Here is a 22778-nt window from a genome sequence, read left to right on the forward strand (position 1 = left end):
TTACCCAAGTTAAATCTCTTTAATATCCCAATACAAAGTCCTGATGCAAAAAGACAATGAGAAAACCCTGGGAAGCGAGGGGAGGGGTTATAAATTAAACGAACAAAAACCAAAAACCAACCCAAGCAGCTGCGTTACAGATGCAGAGGGGCGGCAGGCCGCGGGGGTGCTGGCTCCTGGCCCAGCCGCGGCCCCCCAACCCCACTGTGGAGGGGCTACCCTGTGGGGATCTCTGCTCCTTCCCTTGGTCCCTGGGATGAACTAGCTCTAGCTTCAGTCCCCTATAAAAATTCCTGAGATCTTGGGGAGCCCAGCTGGCCCTCCCTGCAGTACCCGCGCTGCGGAGGGGCTGAGGAGCCCGAGTCCGTGGGTGCACGCAGGAGGCGTCAGGAGCACAGGGGGAGCTCTGTGCTCCCCGCCCGCTGCAGCAGCACGCACAGGGGCAGGCTGCCGTAGAGCTTGGGGTCCGTGAGGGGCTGTAGCAGGAGCAGGAAGAGCCCTACGCCAAGGGCGTAGCCTGCCAGCAGCAGCCACCTCTGTGGGTGTTCCAGGGCTGCGCAAACGGCCGGGAAGCCCATGTAGTTGCAGAAGGAGTGGCAGAGAACCGGCCCGATGAGGTGTCCTGGGGGAGACAGGGTGCCTGAGGGAGCACCTGCCACCTCCCGGGGCCTGGCCCGCCTCTTGCAGGAGGCTGAGCCTCCCCTGCCGCACCCAGACACCCGCACACCAGTCTCCGCCTCCTCCCCCTCCCCAACTGAGGGCAGAGGACACCTGCTGCCCTTCCCCCACCCGCTCCCATGGCCCCCCATCCCCTCAAGCTCCAACCTGTGCGGATGAAGAGGAAGGCTGTGTAGGCACCGAAGACAGCCGTGTAGGAGAACTGGAAGGCTGGGGAAAGGAGGCACGAGTGACCGTCCCGTCCGGTGGGGGCAGCACAGAGAGCCCTGTGTCTGCTCTGCGCCCCAGTTCCTGTGAGTCTAGAGCCCCCCCTCTCCCTGCAGCGGCAGGTGGGGGCACCCCGGACTCACCTGCAGACAGGAAGATGCTCCCCACGCTACTCTGGCGGAAGCGCAGCTGCTCGATGATGTGGTGGAAGTGGGCTGGGGGGGTCAGGACATGTCAGCTGTCCCCCCGGCCACTGCCTCCCTGAAGGCCCACCCAGCTCAGCCCAGGTGTCACCAAGAGCCCAGAGGGGCGGGCTGGGCGGACTCACCGACCCCGAAGAAGAGTGGGCAGGTGAGCACGGCAGGGCCCAGGCCCGTGCAGGGCGCCAGCATGGGCAGCATGCAAGCCCGGAAGACCAGCTCCTCTGTCAGCGGGGCAATCACCTGGTTGCGCAGCCAGCGCAGGTCTGTGAGGCAGCGGGCCCAGGCGCGGGGAGCTGAGGGTCGGGACACGCTAAGGGTGACCTGTTGAACCGGAGGCTCTCAGGCCGCCCCCCACAACCCTAGCCTTGCCACAGGCTCCTGGGGGCCAAGGCTCCAGACAACTGGCATAAGGGGAGACGGTGGCCACACTCTTAGAATCCACAAAGACAATGACTGGACCTACAGGGAGGGGCCCCACAGGACGCCACTGCCATGGACACTCGGCCACGACCAGGTCAGGCTGTGGGAAGCAGGGAGCAGCTCCGAGGTTCCTGTCAAGCACTGCTGGGCCGAGGACACCGCGTCGGCAGGAACCACTGAGAGGTCATCAGCCACAGGTCCCGCTGGACAGACGAGACGCACCAAGGGAAACGGCACGGCTCCAGACTCATCAGCTCACAGTGATCCCTGAGGCTACCTGCACTGCTGCCCCAGCGTCCCCGACTCACCCATGACGACCCTCAGCCCTGCTGCCAGGTCACAGGGGCAGTCCATCGTCAGCTGCATCAGTGGGCCCAAGAACAGGATCTGGGGAGAAACGGGATGGGGATGAGAACGTCCAGCACAGGCTGCGGCCTTCACCCAAACTTCCGGCCTTGGCCAGCCTTGTGAGGCATGACGTTCTTGGGCCTCAGTGGGGGTGTCTCACCCAGGGCCAGGGCCAGAGCCGGTATGTCCCTGCTTCCCTCCCACCAACCAGGCCCAAGCAGGGAGTGGGCAGGCCGCTCACCATGGTCAGTAGCAGGGGCAGCAGTGCTGCGGGAAAGATGCCCTCCAGCCGGACGCCCATCAGGGTGAGCAGGGGTGTGCCTGGCTGAGCCACAGGAAAGGGTGCATCAGCCTGGCTCCATCCCTGGCACGCCCCAGGCGCTGCCCCGCGCCCCCTGCCCGCCCCTCCGCACCTGGATGCCCGTCAGCTCCCGCCAGAGCAGCACGCAGAGAGGCGAGAGGCTGGACACCACCAGGACGCTGGTGAAGCGCCGCTTGATGACGGCCGGGTGGTCCCTGCAGGGTCGGCGGGGTCAGGGATGCGGCCCCGCCCATTCGCGGCCAGCCCCGCCCCTCCCGCCCAGGCCCCTCCTCTTCTCGGCCAGCCCCGCCCCTCCCGCCCAGGCCCCTCCTCTTCTCGGCCAGCCCCGCCCCTCCCGCCCAGGCCCCTCCTCTTCTCGGCCAGGCCCCGCTTCTCACCGGCCAGGCCCCGCCCCGGCCCGCCCCTCCTCGGCCAGGCCCCGCCCCAGCCCCGCCTCTCATCGGTCAGGCCCCGCCCCGCCCGCCGCCGTGCCCTCACCTGGGCAGTTCGCTCTTCCAGACATACAGGCTGCCCACGTAGGAGCAGGCCAGGCTGAGGCAGGAGAACACCGACACCCAGCAGCACAGCCCGGGGCCCGCGCCGCCCAGCGCCGCCGCCTCGGGCTGCCGCTCCAGCCGCCGCTCCGGCCGCGACACCGACAGCAGGCGCAGCCCGTCCCCGCCCAGCGCCGCCATGGCGCCCGGACTCGCGGCGCGCACCAGTGACGCAGCCCGCGGCGCGCCGGCGACGTCACGGCCCCGCCCCCGCCCTCACGGAGGAGACGCGCGTGGACACAGAGCTTTATTGGGGACCGCGGGCGGGCGGGGAGGCGGCCGCGCGGGGCGCCGGGCCGGGGCGCAGCCACTCGGACAGGTTGGAGACCTCCTGCAGCCACAGCGCGTCCTGCGGGACAGGGGCCCGTGAGCCCCGCGCCCGCCGCTCCCCGGCTCCCCGCCCGCGGCCTGCCCGTTACCTCCAGGCCGCCCCACTCGACGGGGGCCGCGGGCGGGCTCGGGGCCCGGGCTGGCCGGGGGGCTGTCCGCTCGTCCTCCTTGCGCCTCTTGCTTGCGGCGGGCGCGCCGGCCGCTGGGAGGAAACAGGCCCACTCACCCCGTGCCCGGGCAGGGGGTCCCGGGGTGCCGTCCCCGACCCTGCAGGGGGTCCCGGGGTGCCGCCCCCGACCCGCCCGCCTCTGTGTGCAGAGATCCAGGCCGTGAGGCCCTGTTGTTCTTAGCCGAGTCCCGCGCAAACTGAAGGCGAATTGGAACTGGCCGACATCACCTAGGTTACCCGGCCTGTCCAGGGGAGCTAGACCCCTGAGCCTTCTCCGGGAGCCGCTCAGCTGCCAGGGAAGCGGGGCCGGAGCAGCTGCGGGCTCCCCGAGGCGCCTGCTGGGGAGGGGGTGGGCCACTGCAGACAGGGGGGCCAAGAGGAATCCGTGCTGAGAAGCCCTTTGTGCAGGCTAGAGCGCCATCCTGCTTACCCGGGGGGGGGGGTAACCTAGGTGATGTCCCATGCATGGCCAGGTAACCTAGGTGACATTCCATACCCGGTGGGGTAACCTGGGTGATGTCCCATGCCCAGCCTCATAGCCTAGTTGACATCCTATGCCCAGCCGGGTAACTTATGTGTCTTCCCGTGCCCGGCCGGGTAACTTAGGTGACTTCCTGTACCTGGCCAGGTAACCTAGGTGACGTCCTGTGCCTGGCCGGGTAACCTAGGTGACATCCCGTGCCCAGCCGGGTAACCTAGGTGACATCCCGTGCCCAGCCGGGTAACCTAGGTGACGTCCCGTGCCCAGCCAGGTAACCTTGGTGCCTGGTGGTGAAGGACTGTACTAGGAGGCCCTGAACGCTGTCGCTGTGTGTAGGAAGCAAGGCCAGTGCAGAGTTTGGGCACAGGAGGAATGTGCTGCCATGACTATCAGAGGTGACCTCAGGGCCTGGGACACCCACAGGGCTTGGTGAGGGCAGGCCAGGCCTCTGGGGGTGGGGGGCAAGGGGTCAGAAGCAGCCCTCAGGGAGGCCAGGGGAGGCGGCTTGTGGGATCTGAAAGCTCGGCAATGAGGCCACGGAGAGCTCAGGTGTGGTCAGTGGGCTCGGACCTCTGGAAGAGGCCTGAGCTGCCTCAATCTCCTCTCTCCTCGATGCATAAATATGGAATTGTAAGTGGTACACTTACATGCTTTAAATCTACAAATCTGATTTTAGAAAAATAGCATTTGCTTTATGCAAAGCCATCACTGTAGCAACAGTGCCCACAACACATGAAAAGATGGCTCAAGGGATGGAGGATTCAGAAACACAGCTCCATGCCCAGCGCAGTCCGCATGCCAGCCAGCCCAGCACCTGTGGGAGGCCTGTGTGGCCCTGGGAGAGCTGGGACACCCCAGGCCTGCCTTGCTGTGCTGTGAGAGGAGTAGCAGTCCTCGGCGGGGTCAGGGATGCGGCCCCGCCCATTCGCGGCCAGCCCCGCCCCTCCCGCCCAGGCCCCTCCTCTTCTCGGCCAGCCCCGCCCCTCCCGCCCAGGCCCCTCCTCTTCTCGGCCAGCCCCGCCCCTCCCGGGGCGTTGTTTCTGAGCACAGCAGTGAGGAGGAGAGCTCTGGACAGGGCCTGGCACCTGTGGGTCCTGAACTGCTGAGGGGAGGGACATGTGTGGGGACATTCTATGGTGCGGTCACCAACTCTAGACACCCCCATACAGGTTTGGAATATCTGACTCCAGGCAGGGCCAGCTCCATAGCAGAATGGAGTAACAATACGGTGGGGGAACAGCTGTAGTCGCAACGGTGTGAGGGAGAGAAGGGCCCACCTGAATCCAGGCCCTGAACCTGCCTCCTGTCGCCCCCAACACACATACCCATTTTGCCCCAACATGTACCCTTCTCTGTAACTACACAAACGGTACTAGTCATGTGTGCTCATGAGCTTGTTGGGGGATGGGGGATGCAGGCCGACATGGCTCGTGGGAGCTCAGGGTCCCAGCATATGGGTGTGGCTGCTGAAGCCAGGGAGTTCTGGAGTGTGGAGCTGGAGCCCGCCCCACTGGGAAGGCCTTACCCTCAGTGTGGTCAGCGCTGACATGCTCACGGGTGGCCTCAGTGTCCTGGGCTGATGCCTCCTCTGGGGTCAGCTGCTAAGAAATGGGAAGTTCCAGGTGAGTTTTGTGAGACCCCCATGGGCAGGATTGTGGCTGGTGACCTCACAGGGCTGTCCCCTCTGACTTCCCACTCATTGTCCCCCCACCTCCTGACCCCTTCCCAGGCCACCGCCTGCTCGCATCCCCAGGCTTAGATCTCTGCTTCTGCACATCCTTCCCAGAATATTTCCACAGACATCGAACACGCATTCCTGAGGAACAGTATCTGACTTGTCGCCCTCAATCTTGTAGTTTCCAGCTGAAGCCATTGGGTGCCGCCCTTGTGCCACTAGCAATCACCAAGGGAAGCTGTAGGGACCCTGAGAGAAGCCTGGGCTCTCCTGGGCATCCCTGGGCCGCCATCTGGGCCTCCTGGTCAACACCGTTTGCTCAGGGGCCAGGAGGTCTCAATGCAGATCCCCACCTCACCATTTAGTGGCTCTGTGCCTCTGGGCACGTCTGAAAGTTCTCTAACCTCAATTCCTCACCTGCAAAACTAACCTAGCTAGAAACATCTTTAAGGACATTGAAATGCTGGCACAAGATTTCCTTCCAAGACCTATGACAACTGCTAAGACCCTGAGGTCATGAGCCATCTGCCAAGGTACCTAGGCTAGAATAGCCCTGAGGCCATGGACCATCACGGTAGCCAAAGGACTGGGCATAAGAGGTCAGGTTGTTATTTTTGAGATCTCACTGGGATATCAGAGAAGCTCGAGCAAAGCACTAAACAGGCTGAAGAGACACTCCTCCCCCTCCCCCCACACACTAGATCCTGGGTACTGTAATGGTACATGACTTCCCCTAAACCTATCAGGAGACTAGAGATGTGGAGGCCGGCAGTGTGGTGTGGCAACGAAAGCGGCTACCACGGATATAGATGGACAACAAGCAGTGGTCCCTTCCTCAGTTTCTCCCCTCACCCCGCAAAAGAAAAAAGTTGAAACATCCCATCTACTTTCTTCATACCTCAACCCTCCCCACACTAATCAGAGGCCCCACACGGCATGTATCCCTCTCAATGGTGCAAACAATATTAAAATGGTTTTTAAAAAGCCACCACCAGTGACAACAGCATCCCATATGGGCACCAATTTGAGTCCCAGCTGCTTCTCTTCTGACCCAGCTATCCGTTCTTGCACCTGGGAGAGCAGAAATGGCCCAAGTCCTCGAACCTGGCCCCTGGCTTCCGTCTGGCCTAGCCCGGCCATTGTGGCCACTTGGGAGTGAGACCAGAAGATGGAATCTCTTTTTCCCTCTCCCTCTGTAACCCTGCCTTTCAAATAAAAATAAACCTTAAAGCAGTTGAACATGTAGATGACTGCAGTAAGTTGTGCCCCGCTCCCTGCCATGTCCAAGTTGCAGCCCCCCAGCACCTGTGGGTGCAAATGCAGTGATGGAACCTGGAGTTAGGGTGAGCTCTTACTCCAATTGCAGGTGTCCTTAAGGGCAGAGGGATGTTTGAGAGATACATGGGGAAGGGCCAAAGATTGTAAAAATTGTAAAACTGCAGTTCACGGAACGCTGCCCACCAGAACCTGGAAGAGGCAAGGAAGGATTTCTCCTTCCGCCTTTGAAGGAAACCTGCCAGCCCCAGGACTGTGACTTCAGACTCCAGAACCAATGTGTCGTTTTGTCATGGCGATGGCAGTTTCTCACAATACTCCTAGGAAACCCGCACAGTGCATGTGGCTTGGTTTGCTCAGTGCGTGGGCAGCAGCCTCCCAAGTCCAAGGCAACCTAGGGAGAGGATCGCAGTGAGCCAGCTGAGACACTGCAGGAAACTGCTTCCTAGAAGGTGCACAGAACCCAAGGCCCCATAGGAGTGCTCCTGCCGGACCAAACAAAACAGTGGCCATACCCACAGGATCCACTCATCCAAGTCAGCAAGTAAGGGTAGAGAGGGAGAAGAGATGAGCAGGAGCTAAAGGCCCTGTGATTGTGTCGGACACAGGGTCCATAATTTTGTTAACTCTATTGTAATATAACTGACAAGCTGTCGTGTGTGTGGCCCTTGTCGGAGAAGACTCTTGGCTCCTGGATTTGGATCAGCCCACTCTGGCCGTTGCTGCCACTTGGGGAGTAAATCAGCAGAGGGTGATTCTGTCTCTCCTCTCTGTACACCTGCTTCTCCAATAAAAATAAATACATCTTTCAAAATAAGTAGATCTTTTTTTTTTAAATTTTATTTTTTATTACAAAGTCAGATATACAGAGAGGAGGAGAGACAGAGGGGAAGATCCTCCGTCCGATGATTCACTCCCCAAGTGAGCGCAGCGGCCGGTGCTGCGCCGATCCAAAGCCGGGAACCAGGAACTTTTTCCGGCTTTGGGCCGTCCTCGACTGCTTTCCCAGGCCACAGGCAGGGAGCTGGATGGGAAGTGGAGCTACCGGGACTAGAACTGGCACCCACATGGGATCCCGGCTGCTAGGCCATGCCACCGGGCCCTAAAATAAGTAAATTTTAAGGAGAGAAAATACGTATTTCATTCTTTTAAAGGCATTCTGACTGAAGAACTGTACGTAGAGTTGTTTCTCCTAAATATGATAAAGATGTTGCTCCAACTTACCTATCAACCTATAACTCTATCTCTCAAATAAAACAAATATATATATATTTTTATGTTACTGATGTGAATAGCTTAGAATACTGTGGAAGATAAACCAATTGATTGCCTTGAAAGAATCCGTCACTGGCCAGTTGCTGAGCTCCAGGCAGGTATGTTTCTGTTGCACCTGATCACGGTTCTGTAGGGCAGGAGCATTCACAGACCCATCCACCCCCTTGCTTTGGAAAGACAGGACAGCAGGCGTACAACACTACACATAAAAAGTGTTTTTTTTTAAATAGTGAGTTTCTCCACTCAGCCTCAAAAGGAATGCCAATATATATTTTTAAAGATTTATTTATTTTCGGGCCCGGCGGCGTGGCCTAGCGGCTAAAGTCCTCGCCTTGAAAGCCCCGGGATCCCATATGGGCGCCGGTTCTAATCCCGGCAGCTCCACTTCCCATCCAGCTCCCTGCTTGTGGCCTGGGAAAGCAGTCGAGGATGGCCCAAAGCTTTGGGACCCTGCACCCGCGTGGGAGACCCGGAAGAAGTTCCAGGTTCCCGGCATCGGATTGGCGCGTACCGGCCCGTTGCGGCTCACTTGGGGAGTGAAACATCGGATGGAAGATCTTCCTCTCTGTCTCTCCTCCTCTCTGTATATCCGGCTTTCCAATAATAATAAAAAATCTTTAAAAAAAACAAAAACAAAAAAAAAGATTTATTTATTTTCATTGCAAAGCCAGACATATAGAGAGGAAGAGAGACAGAGAGGAAGATCCTCCATCCATTGATTCACTCCCCAAGTGGCCGCAACAGCCAGAGCTGTGCCGATCTGAAGCCGGGAGCCTAGAGCTTCTTCCAGGTCTCCCACACAGGCATAGGGTCCCAAGGCTTTGGGTCGTCCTCGACTTCCTTCCCAGGCCACAAGCAGGGAGCTGGAAGGGAAGCGGGGCTGTTGGATTAGAACTGGTGCCCATATGGAATCCCAGTGCCAGGACTTTAGCCGCTAGGCGACCGCACAGGGCCCAGGAATGCCAATTAAGTTACACTGACTGCATCAACTTATCCCAGCATCTCAGTGATCACGTCTGTCACTTCTACATCTTCCTAAAAGAAACAGTCATTAACGGCTTTTTGATTTCCACTGAGTGTACATAATTTTTTTTTTTAGATTTATTTTTATTACAAAGTCAGATATACAGAGAGGAGGAGAGACAGAGAGGAAGATATTCCGTACGATGATTCACTCCCCAAGTGAGCCGCAACGGTCCGATGCCGGGAACCAGGAACCTCTTCTGGGTCTCCCACACGGGTGCAGGGTCCCAAAGCATTGGGCCGTCCTCGACTGCTTTCCCAGGCCACAAGCAGGGAGCTGGATGGGAAGTGGAGCTGCTGGGATTAGAACCGGCGCCCATATGGGATCCCAGGGCATTCAAGGCGAGGACTTTAGCCGCTAGGCCACGCTGCCGGGCCCGAGTGTCCATAATTTTGAATAAATGTAGGAATTTTATGTTTACCACATTAGTCTTGCAACACTAAAAGAAATTCTGAGTATCAGAATGGTGGTAATGATGGTAATTTCTCACAAAACAAAAAAAGAACTATGTTAGATAGAACATTGTTTTGACATAAAATTCCCCATCCTCACAAAATGGCTGTTACAATAAAAGCTATAACATACTAAGATAACATGTAAGTCCATTTGTCAAGTCGGTTTTCTCTCACTGTCCCTTGTTTTACCTGCTGCTGGCCGCAAGGCGCTGCATCTCTTGCCAAGTGCTGGGTGTCTGCATCCCTTGCTGAGTGCCGAGTGCTGGGTGTCTCTGCATCCCTTGCTGGGTGCTGGGTGTTTCTGTGTCTCTTGCTGGGTGCTGAGTGCTGGGTGTCTCTGCGTCTCTTGCTGAGTGCTGGATGTCTCTGCGTCTCTTGCTGGGTGCTGAGTGCTGGGTGTCTCTGCATCCCTTGCTGACTGCTGGGTGTCTCTGTAGTCCTATAAATACCCTTGCACCTTGTGATGCTGCAGAAGTATCCCCAGGGTTGGCGCCTTGGGTCTCGCTTTTGCTTTTATGCTTTGTTGGACAGGATGGACAGGACCAGAGGGTCAGAGTGTGGACTTCAGCGGCCCCACTGTTCCCAGCTCCACATGGAATCTGGAGCGTTTTCCTTCACTGTTAGAGACCAGTGCCTAATCAGCTAATGTGGTTTGACCTCCTTGAGGGAAGACTCCTTCAGTTCAACTCCAGCTCCAGCTCTCAGCAACCGAAAAAGTAGACAGCGCCTCATTACAGCATCCCCATTGCTTGACACTTTGCAGACATTATCTTACTCAAACCTCACAACAGTCACTGTAGGAATCCATCACTGATGCAGAAACTGAGGGAATCACTGTTGTGCCGCAGGCGGAACCACCACTTGCTATGCCTGCAGCCCACGCTGGAGTCCAGTGTGAGTCCGGGCTGCTCTGCTTCCAGTCTGAGTTCCCCACTAATGCTCCTGGAAAGGCAGCGAAACATGCTTTGGGGTCCTGCTATCCATGTGAGAGGTTGGGATTCCCTCCGAGTTCCTGGCTTCTTTCTGGCCCAGGTCCCAGCCCAGCCCCTGCTTTAGTGGCCATTTGGGGAATGATCCCGACAACAAACAATTTCTGTCTTTCCCCCACTCTTTCTGTGTGAGTAAATGACTCTTTCAAATGATTAAATGGTTACATATTAAAACAAAAACATGGCTTTCAAATGTTAAAGAAATTGTAATATAAATGCCAACAACTAGCTAGTGGCAGAACCGGAATTCAAGCCATACCTAATTATGCTCTTAATGTTATGCCCAGATTTTGAGATCCCCAGAAATCACCAGGTGTCCGGAGTTGCTACAAGTGCACAAGGATGGTTTGTTCAAGCTCAGCATGTCGGATCTTGGGGTCTCGGTTGAGAGCAGGCAGTCGACTGACCAACTGGCCAGCCGGGACCAACACCCCATACCGGAGTGCACGGCCCTGAACAGCACATTCACAGGCTTTTTATAGGGGCAGTTTATAATAGCTTGAAAAGTGGCAATTCACAATAGCCTGTAAGGTGAGGGGAAATACCACACATTCCCTACCTATCTCGGCTGGACAGCCCATGCTTGGCTCTCCAGTCCAGCAGTTAAGGTAACCACCCACTTAATTACTTGGAGCCACCTGTGAGATAACCAGACTTGGGCCTTGATCCATGAGAATTGGGGCTCATTGGTGCTAAGGGTCACATAGGCTGTCTGGCCTGCAAGCTCACACAGTTTGTTCGTAGCAATGAGCCATGAACAAATGGTTGGGATTTTGATTTTCAGATTCCTCAGTTACCGCTCTGTAATACCATGTGTTCTATGGGTTTTCTAAACCACAGGCTTCCTTGCTGAAAGACTGTGGATCCAAAGCACTTGCACGCTCATGCTGGATTCAGAACACTCACATATCCAAGTGGATGCTTTGCACTCAAGTGCAAATATCAAATACCTTGATATTTACCTGCTTTCTGTCACAGGAACAACGGTGATGCAGTCGCTGCTGGGTGATCTCATGAAATGCTTCGTGCAGTCTGGTCCCCAACTCCTGCGTGTCAGATGCCTAAAATGAGACAGAGACTGAATGCCACGTTCACGTGCTGGACGCCTAGAGGGGAGAGGGTCGAGCAGACAGCAGAGCAGGCCATTGTCAGACGTCTCCTTAGAGACAGGAGAGACGGAAAGGAGGCCTGAACACTTGCCACAAGACAGGAGGTGTGGCTTCCATTTGTTTCTTGCTTCTGTCGCCCAAGCAAGGCCTTCAAACAGGCCCTCTCCCACATCTCTTCAGGATTGAAAGTGGAGTACCCAGGGCTTGAACCAGTGCCTAAGTGGGATGCCAGAGCTGAAGGCCCTAGATACTTTACTCTTTGATACTGTAACTCCATTTAAGGAAACTTATTCTAGGACATAATTCAAAAGAAGACATCACAAAAAGGTATCAACTAAAGCACTATTTATAACAGTAAAAGGAATGTAACCAACTTAAATTAAATTAGGCTAAAATAACACAGTGGAATGCTGATTAACCAAAATAAAGTTCTAGAACTGCTAAAACAGAAAATGTCAACTTATATATGAAAACTGAATGTTCTCATAACTTTAAAATATGAGCTAATATGAAAAATTAGAAATTATAGTGATGGATGGGCCCAGCGCAGTAGCCCAGTGGCTCAAATCCCTGCCTTGCATGTGCTAGGACCTCCTATGGGTATCAGTTCAGATCCCAGCTGCTCTGCTTCCACTCCAGCACTTGGCTTTGGTGTAACCAGCCGAGGGAGGCTGTCCTCCTCTATACATATTTAGAGATGGACTAATGTGTCGCCTCCTGTCGCCTCCTGATAAGTCCAGTCAGTTCGTACACGTTCTGATGGGTTGGGGAGTAGCTAATGTTTGGGGCATGTGTCATATGCTGTGCCCTTTGGCACTGTCTTGTCCCCCTGCCACTGCCCCCATGAGGGCCTGTCTGGAGCCGTTGTATAAGGGCACCAATCCCACCTGTGACCTGCCACCTCCCAAGGCCCACGCCTCTTCACGCCTCCTCACGCCTCCTCACGCTTCCTCACGCCTCCTCACGCCTCAGCATGGACTGTGAGGGAACACAAACACTCCTACCATCTCACACATTCAACCTGCACCTTCAGAGTGATCCTATGAAGAAGGATTATTATTTTTTAAAAATGTTGTTTCTAATCTGAAAGGCAGGTTTACAGATGAGGAGAGACAAACATGTTTCCATCCGCTGGTTCATTCCCCAGATGACTGCAACAGCCAGCGCTGAGCTGAGCTGAAGCCTCTTCTGGGTCTCCCACGTGGGTGCAGGTCCCAAGGTTTTGGGCTGTCCTCTACTGTTTCCTAGGCCCCAAGTAGGGAGCCAGGTGAGAAGAGGAGCAGCTGGGACATGAATTGGTGCCCAAATACAATGCCACACTTGGAGGTGGAGGAACAGACAGTTGAGCCAATGTGCCAGCCCAGAAGTACTATTTTCTTTTTCTTTTTTTTTTACAATTTGTAGATTAGGCCCAGAGAAGTTAGAGGCTCAATCCACACAGCTAGTCAGTAAGTGAGTATTTGAAGCCAAGCCTCTGATTCCCAAACTCCTTACGCCCGCATATTGCCTCTTACGTGGACTACTTTTGGCTGCTCAGTTGCTCCTGGTACACCGTCACCATGAAGCGGCACTGGTGCTCACTCATCTAATCCTAGCTTGGCTCTGATCTAGCTGTGTGACCAACAGGAAGTAGCTTTCTGAAAGAATGAATGTTCTCATTGATAAGAGTGGGCCCACTCCTATCCATTCCATGGGCACTTCTGAACTCCCTTAGGCCTAGTCCTAAGTGGGATCACAGCTGGGCCACATGTCTAAAAGTCCCACCAACACCAGTATGTGCTATGGAGACATAAACACCTGAACTTCCAGCCTCCCCAGGTCTCCGAACCTGAAGGGCCTGGAGACAGGTCTCCCGGAAGCTGCTGCTGGTGCTCCCAGTCACAACGGTGAGGATGGAATTCACAGCCACAGACAGGGAGGCTTGCAGTCTCTGCTGGGACTGGGGGACAGAAGAAAGGGTGAGACCACATTAGGACCATGCTGATGGCTCAGAGGACCCCCAAGGGCCAGAGGTTCCAACGGGGGTAGGATTTCAACAACTTCCTCCCCTCCCCACCCCACCCCAGTTCCGGCAGCACTTACTGAGCTCACAGTATCTCTTCACATTATGACCCTTAGGGATTACAATAAAATTGTTAAATGCTCTCTCCTTTCATGGGCATAGCATGTCTCCACAGACAAACATTACGGCATTAATAGGAATAGACACACTGTTTATAAAGGAAAGTATTAATTGTTATTCTCTTAGTGTATGTGTGTGTTCTCTGAAAAAGAGTCAAACACAGTTAGGAATGTATCACCAAAATTACATAGAGTGGAAGAACTGAGAAGTCAGTTAAGAAGAGAAGGTACTGGGGCTGGTGTTGTGGCACCGGGAGTTAAGTGGCCACTTGTGAACCTGACATCCCATGTCAAGAGAAGAGGAGGCCCAGCTCCTCCACTTTCATACCGCGTTCCTGCTGACGTGCTGGGAGGCAGTGGAGGATGCCTGAGTGCTTGGCCCTGCACACAATGGGAGACCTAGACCCAGCAACTGTCTTGGCTTCAGCCTGGCCCAACCCTTGCTGTTCAGGAAATGAACTAGCAAATGCAACAGTGCATGTTTACATGCTCTTTCTTTCCTGCTCTGCCTTTCAAATATAGAAATCAATCTTACCCCTCCCCCGCTCCCAAAGAAGAGAAAGTACTGGATAAAGACTCAGGAAATGGGAGAGGAAGGGAAAGCTTAGTGAGGCGGCAGCCCCAGAGTCCGTGTGGGAAGGGGAGACGCACAGGCTAGGCTCGGGCTTGTCACCAGCCACTTTGACTGTTATTTCTGTCCCTGTTTATTCAAGTCCATCCATTAGGAGGTAAGACCACACAGTCTAAGTTAGAGCTTGAATTCCAGGGGACCCAAGAGCAGAGCAACAGGGAGGGTAAGGATTCCAGGCCTTGTCGTCACATGCTTGCCCTCTCTTAGTCCCAGAACAAGAGGAAGCAGCTGGGGGGTTCTCACTACCTTGGCAGCCTGCTGCTGCTGCTGCAGGACTTGGTCCACGGTGAACTGGACCGACTCCCGCACCCTGTGGCGGCTCTCTCTGAGGACGGCACCAAGATGCGCTGTGAGCAGAGTGTGGATCCCTAAAAGGGAGAAATCAGAGAGTGGACAAGGACGAGCGCGTCAAGACTGCTGCTCCTGTGCGCTGAGCCAGGGCCAGGCCTGGGCACGGGGCCTCCTGGAAGAACACGTTCCTTGTCCTATCCACAAGCAATTACCTGTGTCTCTCCCAACACCCAAATCTTCCAAACCCACCCAATGCTCACTTACAAAGGAAAAAAAAAAAGCTCAAGAAAATGAAAGAAGTTTCTTTCTGAAGAAGCAAAGGAGAGGCTAAGTTTATTTCACACTACAAATATACCGCAAGAATAACAGCGACTGCCATCAGAGAGAAGGGAGAGAGTGGGCCTCATGGAACGTGTCTAACCCACCGCACTGTCAGCCAAGGTGATGGGTGGTGAGCCACTGCAGGCAGCAGGGCGGTGTGTTCTTTCTGACACACTTTGGTAAGAACATGACAGAAGCTGACAACAGGATTTTGAGACCTGCCGGCACAAGGTCCTTTGAAATGAAGAGTTAGTTCTGATACAGTGGGCACAGGCACCGCTGTTGGACATCATTCAGAGAAGTGCGTGCACATCATCACGATGAGGCTGGCCTTGAGCCACCCTGCTGCAGCAGGAGAAGGAAGGTGGAGCCCCGGGAGAAGCTGCTGTTCCCAGTGCTGTTCTGCTTTCCCCTGGACGCTTCCCTCAGACTGATGAAGCAACTGAGGCTGACTGGCTTTGCCCAGCCCTGTATTAAAAATGCAAGAGGTCGGAAAAAAAAAAAAAAAAAGGGCCCCGCGGCGTGGCCTAGCAGCTAAAGTCCTCGCCTTGAATGCCCTGGGATCCCATATGGGCGCCGGTTCTAATCCCGGCAGCTCCACTTCCCATCCAGCTCCCTGCTTGTGGCCTGGGAAAGCAGTGGAGGACGGCCCAAAGCTTTGGGACCCTGCACCCGTGCAGGAGACCCAGAAGAGGTTCCTGGTTCCTGGCTTTGGATTGGCGCAGCACCAGCCGTTGCGGTCACTTGGGGAGTGAATCATCGAACAGAAGATCTTCCTCTCTGTCTCTCCTCTCTGTATATCTGACTTTGTAGTAAAAATAAATAAATCTTTAAAAAAAATGCAAGAGTTTGGGGCTGGGGAGTCGACGGGGGGCCTGCAGGGGGTGGTGCTTGGCACAGTGGGCAGAGCCTCCACCTGTGGCACAGCATCCCATGTAGGCTCCAGGTCACATCTTGCCTATTCCACTTCCAATCCAGCTCCCTACTTATGGCCTAAGGAATCATCAGAGGATGGCTCTGCGCCCATGTGGGAGACCTGAAGGAAGCTCCTGGCTCCCAGCTTTGGCTAGGCCTATCTCAGGCTGCTGTGGCCACTTGGGGACTGAACCTGCAGATGGGAGACCTTTCTCTCTGTCTCAATCAAATAAACATAAAATAAACCTTTTTAAATAAAAGTAAAAATGCAAGCCAGAAGGAACATTTACATAAAGCACAATAATTCTTTTCTGGAGGAGGAGAGTAATGTGGTTGGTTCAAAACAAGTCTGGAGTCAGAGACAAAGAACACCTATTCCAGGGTCAATTTTATCAGCAACTGGAAGTGAGCAAGTCACTTCCCCGTCTCGCCTCAGTGCAGCACCTGGTCTCACAGGTGTGCTGGTGTGTAAACCCAGGGGTAAGATGTGAAGCCTTCTGAAGTGTGCGCTGTACAAATGCACACTCCCTATTCACAGGGACAGGACTGACGCAATGGTCAGATACCATATGGATTCCTGTTTCTACAGTCAGTTCTAAGAACAGCTCAAGAAATGAGATCTCTCTGAAAGCGGACACGCGCACAGGGCCAAAGGTCGCTCCGCAAACTGCTCAAGCCCACCAGATGATCTTGACGTCGCAGCACAACGAGTTAATCGTAGAAAAGTTACCATGACAAGGTAGGCAGGAGGCCAAGTCAGTGATTTTTAAAACGACACATGGAGACAGACTGTAATTGTGCGCAATCTGTTTCCTGGGCGATCCTGGAGGAAGGCGGGGGGGAGGAGGCAGCGTTACTGCATCCTTCTCCAGCTCCCTCAGAGACCACTCCTGAGCCACCAGCTGGGCAAGACAGAAAACACACTTAGGCTTACTAACGCCGTGATTAATTTCTTCCTTTTTCTTCTCGGAAGGAACTTTAATGAACTGAATACTATTATCAACAATGTCAAAAGCCAGTGCAACAGAAATGAAATTACCATTTCATATCAACACGAGTTTGTTGTTAAAACTGCTGGCAAAAATTACATCCTGGCAACATCCAAGTAGTTGACGTCTGTGACTTAGGCAAAACGCTTCTCTCCCCATCTCACTTTTTCCCTCTGAAATCGGCAGGGGACGTGAAGGCGACATTACCAGCCGAGAGCATAGGACTCGGCTGCTGTTTAGAAAGCATCCCCAGAGGGCTCTACCCCCAGAGCCAGACTGTGAGAGCAAAGAAGCAGGGCCTGAGCTGCCGAAGTGCCGCCTCCACAGCATGGACCCCCACAGTGCTGCACTGTCCAGTCATGCATCCTGGCCTGCTCCTGCCACGGGCCTCGGGGGAGTGTGGGTGTGTGGATGTGTTTGTGTGTAGGTGTATGTCGTGTAGATGTGTAGTTATGTGTTGTGTGGGTGTGCGGGATGTGGGTGTATGGATGTGAGAGTGTGGATGTGTGAGTGTGTAGATATGTAGTCTGGGTGTGTGAATGTGTAGATATGTAGTTTGGGTGTGTGTGGTTGTGTGGGTATGTAGGTGTGTAGTGGGTGTGTGTGTTGAGTGGCTGTATGAGTGTGTGGATGTGTGTTGTGTGGAAGTGTGCTGTGTGGGTGTGTGGGATGTGGATGTGTGCGTGTGTGGTGGGTGTGTGGGTGTGTGAGATGTGCATGCATGGTGTGTGGGTGTGTGAATGTGCATGTGTGTGGGATATGGGTATGTGGATGTATGGATGTGTGGTGTGTGCGTGTGTAGGATGTGGGTGTGTGATGTTGGGGTGTATGGGTGGTGGGTGTGTGTTGTGTGGTTGTGTGTGGTATGGTAGTGCAGGTGGCAGTGGGCACTCACAGTGGCCCAGGTGCTCCATGCCCAGCTGCCGCTGCCCCACCGCTCCTCTCTGCGCAGACCAGCAGGGCCTCTCGGTGATTCCCACACTGCTCGGCCACATCCCGCCTCCCCATCTGCTGTGTTGCCATTCTCACTCCTTGGACAGAGCCTGCTCTGCGACATGTGGCTCCTGCTGCTGGTGGAGGGCCTGGAGCTCCTGGAATGGGACTAAGTGCAGTTGGGAGTCCTGTGGAGCTCCTGACCATCTCAGAGGGCCTGGGGATGTCCAGCCTCCTTCTTGTGGGAGTCTAGGGGAAACTGAAATAGGACTTCTTGGCCTTCCTGTCCGGGTCCTACAGGCTGCCCACGCAAGCCCATGTGGCCTATATCTTGCACACCAGATGAGAGTACCAAGACTTGGTAGATGTGGAACAAGTCTCATGGAGGTACCATCTAGATCCCAGGAGATGGCAAAGTGGGGCCCCTTTCTCGGTGGCATGAATTTCTTTTTAATCCAATACTGAGGACAACTGCTAAAACATGAGGTGTTCAGAGCCAAGCTGCACAGAAGTATCTAATGTATAATAACACTACAAGAACAGTGACATTGGTTTCTGGGAAATCTGTGCATGGCTGGGTCTCCCAAGGGTTAACTCCACAGCTTAGCTTGTTTCTCTAGGGGTAACAGGATGGGCAATCTTAGTCTGATGCATTCAGCCCCTGGCTTGACCACAAGTTCCCTCTTCCCTGCTTCCCCCTTTTTAAGATGCCCTCGGGGGAGCTTAGGAGTTGCTTGAGCATTGGGAAAATACTGGGAGGAACTAGGCAGACTATAAAAGAGGCAGGCCAACTTCAAATAAATGGCATTCTCTTTACAAGAATGACCCACTGCGTGTTATCTTTTTTGTAACCCTAGTCCCTCTGCTCAGCTCGGGGTATGCAGTGACGCGGGCATTGCCAACAAATCTGAACCCTCAAAGCATGCTCAAGAGGACTGAGAACATGGTATCAAGCTTACATGATCTCAGGGTCATCTTCTGGGGCTGATCACGTTAATCCTCCACTTGCAGTGCCAACATCCCAAATGAACACTGGTTCAAGTCCCTGCTACTCCATTTCCTTCTTTTTTTTTCTTTTAAAGATTGATTTATTCTTATTGGAAAGTCAGATATAGAGAGGAGGGGAGACAGAGAGAAAGACCTTCTGTCCGATGATTCATTTCCAGTGACCGCAACAGCTGGTGCTGCGCCAATCTGAAGCCAGGATCTAGGAACCTCCTCCAGGTCTCCCATGCGGAGAGACCAAGGCTTTGGGCCGTCCTCAACTGCTTTCCCAGGCCACAAGCAGGGAGCTGGATGGGAAGTGGAGCTGCTGGGATTAGAGCCGGCGCCCATAAGGGATCCCAGTGCATTCAAGGCGAGGACTTTAGCTGCTAGGCTACTGTGCTGGGCCCTGCTCCATTTCTTTTTTTTTTTTTTTTTAAAGATTTTATTCATTTTATTACAGCCAGATATACACAGAGGAGGAGAGACAGAGAGAAAGATCTTCCGTCCGATGATTCACTCCCCAAGTGAGCCGCAACGGGCCGGTGCGCGCCGATCCGATGCCGGGAACCTGGAACCTCCTCCAGGTCTCCCACACGGGTGCAGGGTCCCAATGCATTGGGCCGTCCTCGACTGCCTTCCCAGGCCACAAGCAGGGAGCTGGATGGGAAGTGGAGCTGCCGGGATTAGAACCGGCACCCATATGGGATCCCGGGGCCTTCAAGGTGAGGACTTTAGCCGCTAGGCCACGCCGCCAGGCCCCCTGCTCCATTTCTAATCCAGCCTCCTGCCTATAGCCTGGGAGAATGGCCCAATGCCTTGATACCCTAAACCCACATGGGAGAGCCAGAAGCCCCTGTTTTCACATTGACTCAGCTCTAGCTGTTGTATCCATCTGGGGAGTGAACCAGTGGACAGAAGGGTCTTTCTCTGTCTCTTTCTCTCTCTTTATGTAAATCTGCCTCTCATATTTAGACAAATCTCAAATAACTCTAATCTAAAAGAAAAAAAAAAAAACTGGGCCCAGCACAATGGCCTAGCAGCTAAAGTCCTCGCCTTGCCCTGGCTGCCCCACTTCTCATCCAGCTCCCTGCTTGTGGCCTGGAAAGCAGTTGAGGATGATCCAAAGCCTTGGGACCCTGCACCTGTGTGGGAGATCTGGAAGAAGCTTCTGGCTTCAGTTGTAGCCACTTGGGGAATGGACCAGCAAATGGAAGATTTGTCTGCTTCTCCTCCTCTCTGTACACTTGTCTTTCCAATAGAAAATAAATAATTCTTTAAAAAAAATTACCAGGAGGTAGCAGAATTTGTCTTAAGGGGTCTCTAGACTAGAAAGGTCTCTGATATTATCAAGTCTAATTATCTTTCAAAAAAGAGATTTAATTACTTATAATAAACAATTTACATACTATAGATAAAGAGATCTTTCATCTGCTCATTCACTCCCTACACAGCCACAGTAGCCAGGTATGGGCCAGGAATCCATCAGAAATCCATCCTAGTCTCTCATACAGAAGGCAGGGGCCCAAGCCCTTGAGCTATCCTCTGCTGCCTTCCCAGAGCTGCCAGTAGGAAGCTGGATTGGAAACAGAGCAGCTGGACTCAATGGGCATTCCAAAACAGGATGATGTGGCTTAACCCACACCACCACAGCAACCTCAAACCCAGGTCTTGTGTCCTCACCCTACATTCTTTTTCACAGTACTTAGTTGTTCTTATCAACCTTGATTCACACGAACACAGGTCAGGTAATGGCCCTAGGACTCACAGACACCTCCTCAGCTCAAGTCTCTCCTATTTCTCATTCCTCTGGCTGTAATCAATGGACACAAAGAACATGAGCTCCTCGTATCGAGAGTTGCAAACGCAAGCCCAGCAGCCCCTCTGCTAGACCATGTTTGTGCAGGGAAAAGGCAGGAGAGGCCTGGAGGGAAGAATCCCGGAGCTGGCTAGGGTGTGTTCAACAGACAGTTGGCAGCAGTCACTGTGAGCATCCCTGATCAGGGTTACAGTCACAGGACAGTGGGCTCAGGGCCACATGACACAGCACTGATATGCCTACAGAGCACAGTCCCTAAGGGCATGGTGACCCACAGAGAGGAGACCACACACACAACAGAGGCCCCAGAGGGGAGGCTCAGGACTTCCTCCAAGCCTATGTAACCTCCACTTCTCATTACTTCCCTCAGAGTTTAGGAGGACATTAGGACATTCAGCAATCACTAAATTTATGTCCTAAGTTTTGTTGGGTTTAAACACACAAGTCAGGGCCAGCATTGCAGCACAGCTGTTGCCTGCAATACAGGTTTCTCATATGAGTGCTAATTTAAGTTCTGGCTGCTCCACTTCCAATCCAGCTTCCTGCCAATGGGTTGGAAAAAGCAGTGGAAAATGGCCCAAGTGCTTGGGTCTTGGTACACACATGGTAGGCCCAGATGAAGCACCTGGCTTCTGGCTTCAGCCTAGCCCAGTGTTGGTCAGCCTAGCCCAGTGCTGGCCACTGCAGCCATGTGGGTATGAACCAGCAGTTGGAAACGAGTGCACTTTCTGAATCTGCCCCCACACCCGTATCACTTTCACAATAAATAACTCTTTTTTAAAAAAATATTTATTTGTTTTCATTACAAAGTCAGATATATAGAAAGGAGGAGAGACAGAGAGGAAGATCTTCTGCCCGATGAATCACTCCCCAAGTGACCACAACGGCCAGTGCTGCGCCGATCCGAAGCCAGGAGCCAGGAACCTCTTCCGGGTCTCCTGCACGGGTGCAGGGTCCCAAGACTTTGGGAAGTGGAGCTGCCAGGATTAGCACCGGCGCCCACATGGGATCCCGGAGCGTTCAAGGTGTACCAGGTATTTATCCCAGAATAAATAAATCTTAGGGCCTGGCGGCGTGGCCTAGCGGCTAAAGTCCTCGTTTTGAAAGCCCCGGGATCCCATATGGGCACCAGTTCTAATCTCAGCAGCTCCACTTCTCATCCAGCTCCCTGCTTGTGGCCTGGGAAGGCAGTTGAGGACGGCCCAAAGCCTTGGGACACTGCACCCGTGTGGGAAACCTGGAAGAGTTTCCTGGTTCCCAGCATTGGATCGGCGCGTACCGGCCCGTTGCGGCTCACTTGGGGAGTGAATCATCGGACGGAAGATCTTCCTCTCTGTCTCTCCTCCTCTCTGTATATCTGACTTTGTAATAAAAATAAATCTTAAAAAATATATATCTATATATATATAAATAATTAAATAAATCTTAAAGATGTATAAATCAACTACACTTAATTTTACATTTTACTATATTTTAGAATCACTTGGGAATCTTTTTTAAAAATGAAGATTCTTAAGCTATATCAGAGTTTTACATTACAGCAAATGGTTGATCAGTGGTCCAGGAAGCTGCACAATTTTCAATAATTCTGGTGACAGTGATCTGGTGGAGCCACTGTATAATCTCTTTCCACACAGAGTAGCTTTCTGACAGCAGAATACCACCCCCCATAGTAGATACGTGCCCCAGCCCCCCGGCCTGGCTGTTTCCACGCAGAAGGGTGGAATCGGAGTTCTCAAGCCTGCTGTGCCCACAATACCTCAGACTAAAGCACATGGAGATGCAAGCCCCATCCATGCCCAAGGGAACTGGACTCTCTGCAGGTGAAGTTGGATGTATTTTAGAAATATTTAGAATTGCAGCTAAGGTTGAGAACCACTGATCCAAGGCATACACCTCTAGGAAGTACCATAGGAATGGCTGCTGACTTCTGGCTAATAAGATTTGGGCATGGCATCATTTAAGTGACACATAGACTTGTCTATAGGGCATATAATTTAGCTTACTTAAGCAAGGTGTTTCCCTGGTATTCTTTCTTCTAAGGGATATATCTAATTCCGATGTGTGCGTTACACCTGGTGGTTTTTGGCTCACCCATGCTCCTGTACCTACCCCAGCTTTCTATTGGCTGGACTGGAAATCCACTGTGGAAATCCACAAAGAGGAAAAGCAGCAGGGTCTGTCCTCGAGGGTCCACATTCTGAGACTGCTCCCCTTGACTGGACGCCACCCGGTAACTCACATCTGGAAGCAGCGAATCTGCAGGACAAGTCATTCCACA

At 53.6% G+C, this 22778-nt stretch overlaps 2 protein-coding genes across 3 annotated transcripts in view; both read right to left on the bottom strand.

The window, feature by feature from the left end:
* On the bottom strand, positions 1-2892 carry RCE1 (Ras converting CAAX endopeptidase 1). 2 transcript variants are annotated; one of them, XM_004598194.2, is made up of 8 exons: positions 2656-2892; positions 2270-2372; positions 2098-2181; positions 1817-1895; positions 1214-1381; positions 1029-1100; positions 826-888; positions 1-622 (listed from the first exon to the last, which is right to left on the bottom strand). In XM_004598194.2, the coding sequence occupies exons 1-8, from the start codon at positions 2850-2852 to the stop codon at positions 387-389; spliced, it is 1002 nt and encodes a 333-aa protein (XP_004598251.2). In that variant the 5' UTR covers positions 2853-2892; the 3' UTR covers positions 1-386. The 2 variants fall into 2 exon arrangements, with proteins under 2 accessions (XP_004598251.2, XP_058518739.1); XM_058662756.1 differs by having other exon boundaries at positions 2098-2177; positions 2656-2684.
* TOP6BL (TOP6B like initiator of meiotic double strand breaks) overlaps positions 2882-22778 on the bottom strand; it is a 26785-nt gene continuing 6888 nt past the window's right edge. The window contains exons 4-10 of the mRNA XM_058662758.1: positions 22610-22756; positions 14492-14613; positions 13322-13432; positions 11347-11445; positions 5217-5292; positions 3131-3243; positions 2882-3060 (exon numbers count right to left, since the gene is read on the bottom strand). Of these exons, the coding sequence (XP_058518741.1) occupies positions 2959-3060; positions 3131-3243; positions 5217-5292; positions 11347-11445; positions 13322-13432; positions 14492-14613; positions 22610-22756 (770 nt within the window). The 3' untranslated portion in view covers positions 2882-2958. The remainder of the gene's footprint in view (positions 3061-3130; positions 3244-5216; positions 5293-11346; positions 11446-13321; positions 13433-14491; positions 14614-22609; positions 22757-22778) is intronic.

Source organism: Ochotona princeps, chromosome 4, assembly GCF_030435755.1.
Source record: "Ochotona princeps isolate mOchPri1 chromosome 4, mOchPri1.hap1, whole genome shotgun sequence".
In the NCBI taxonomy this organism is placed as follows: Eukaryota; Metazoa; Chordata; class Mammalia; order Lagomorpha; family Ochotonidae; genus Ochotona; species Ochotona princeps.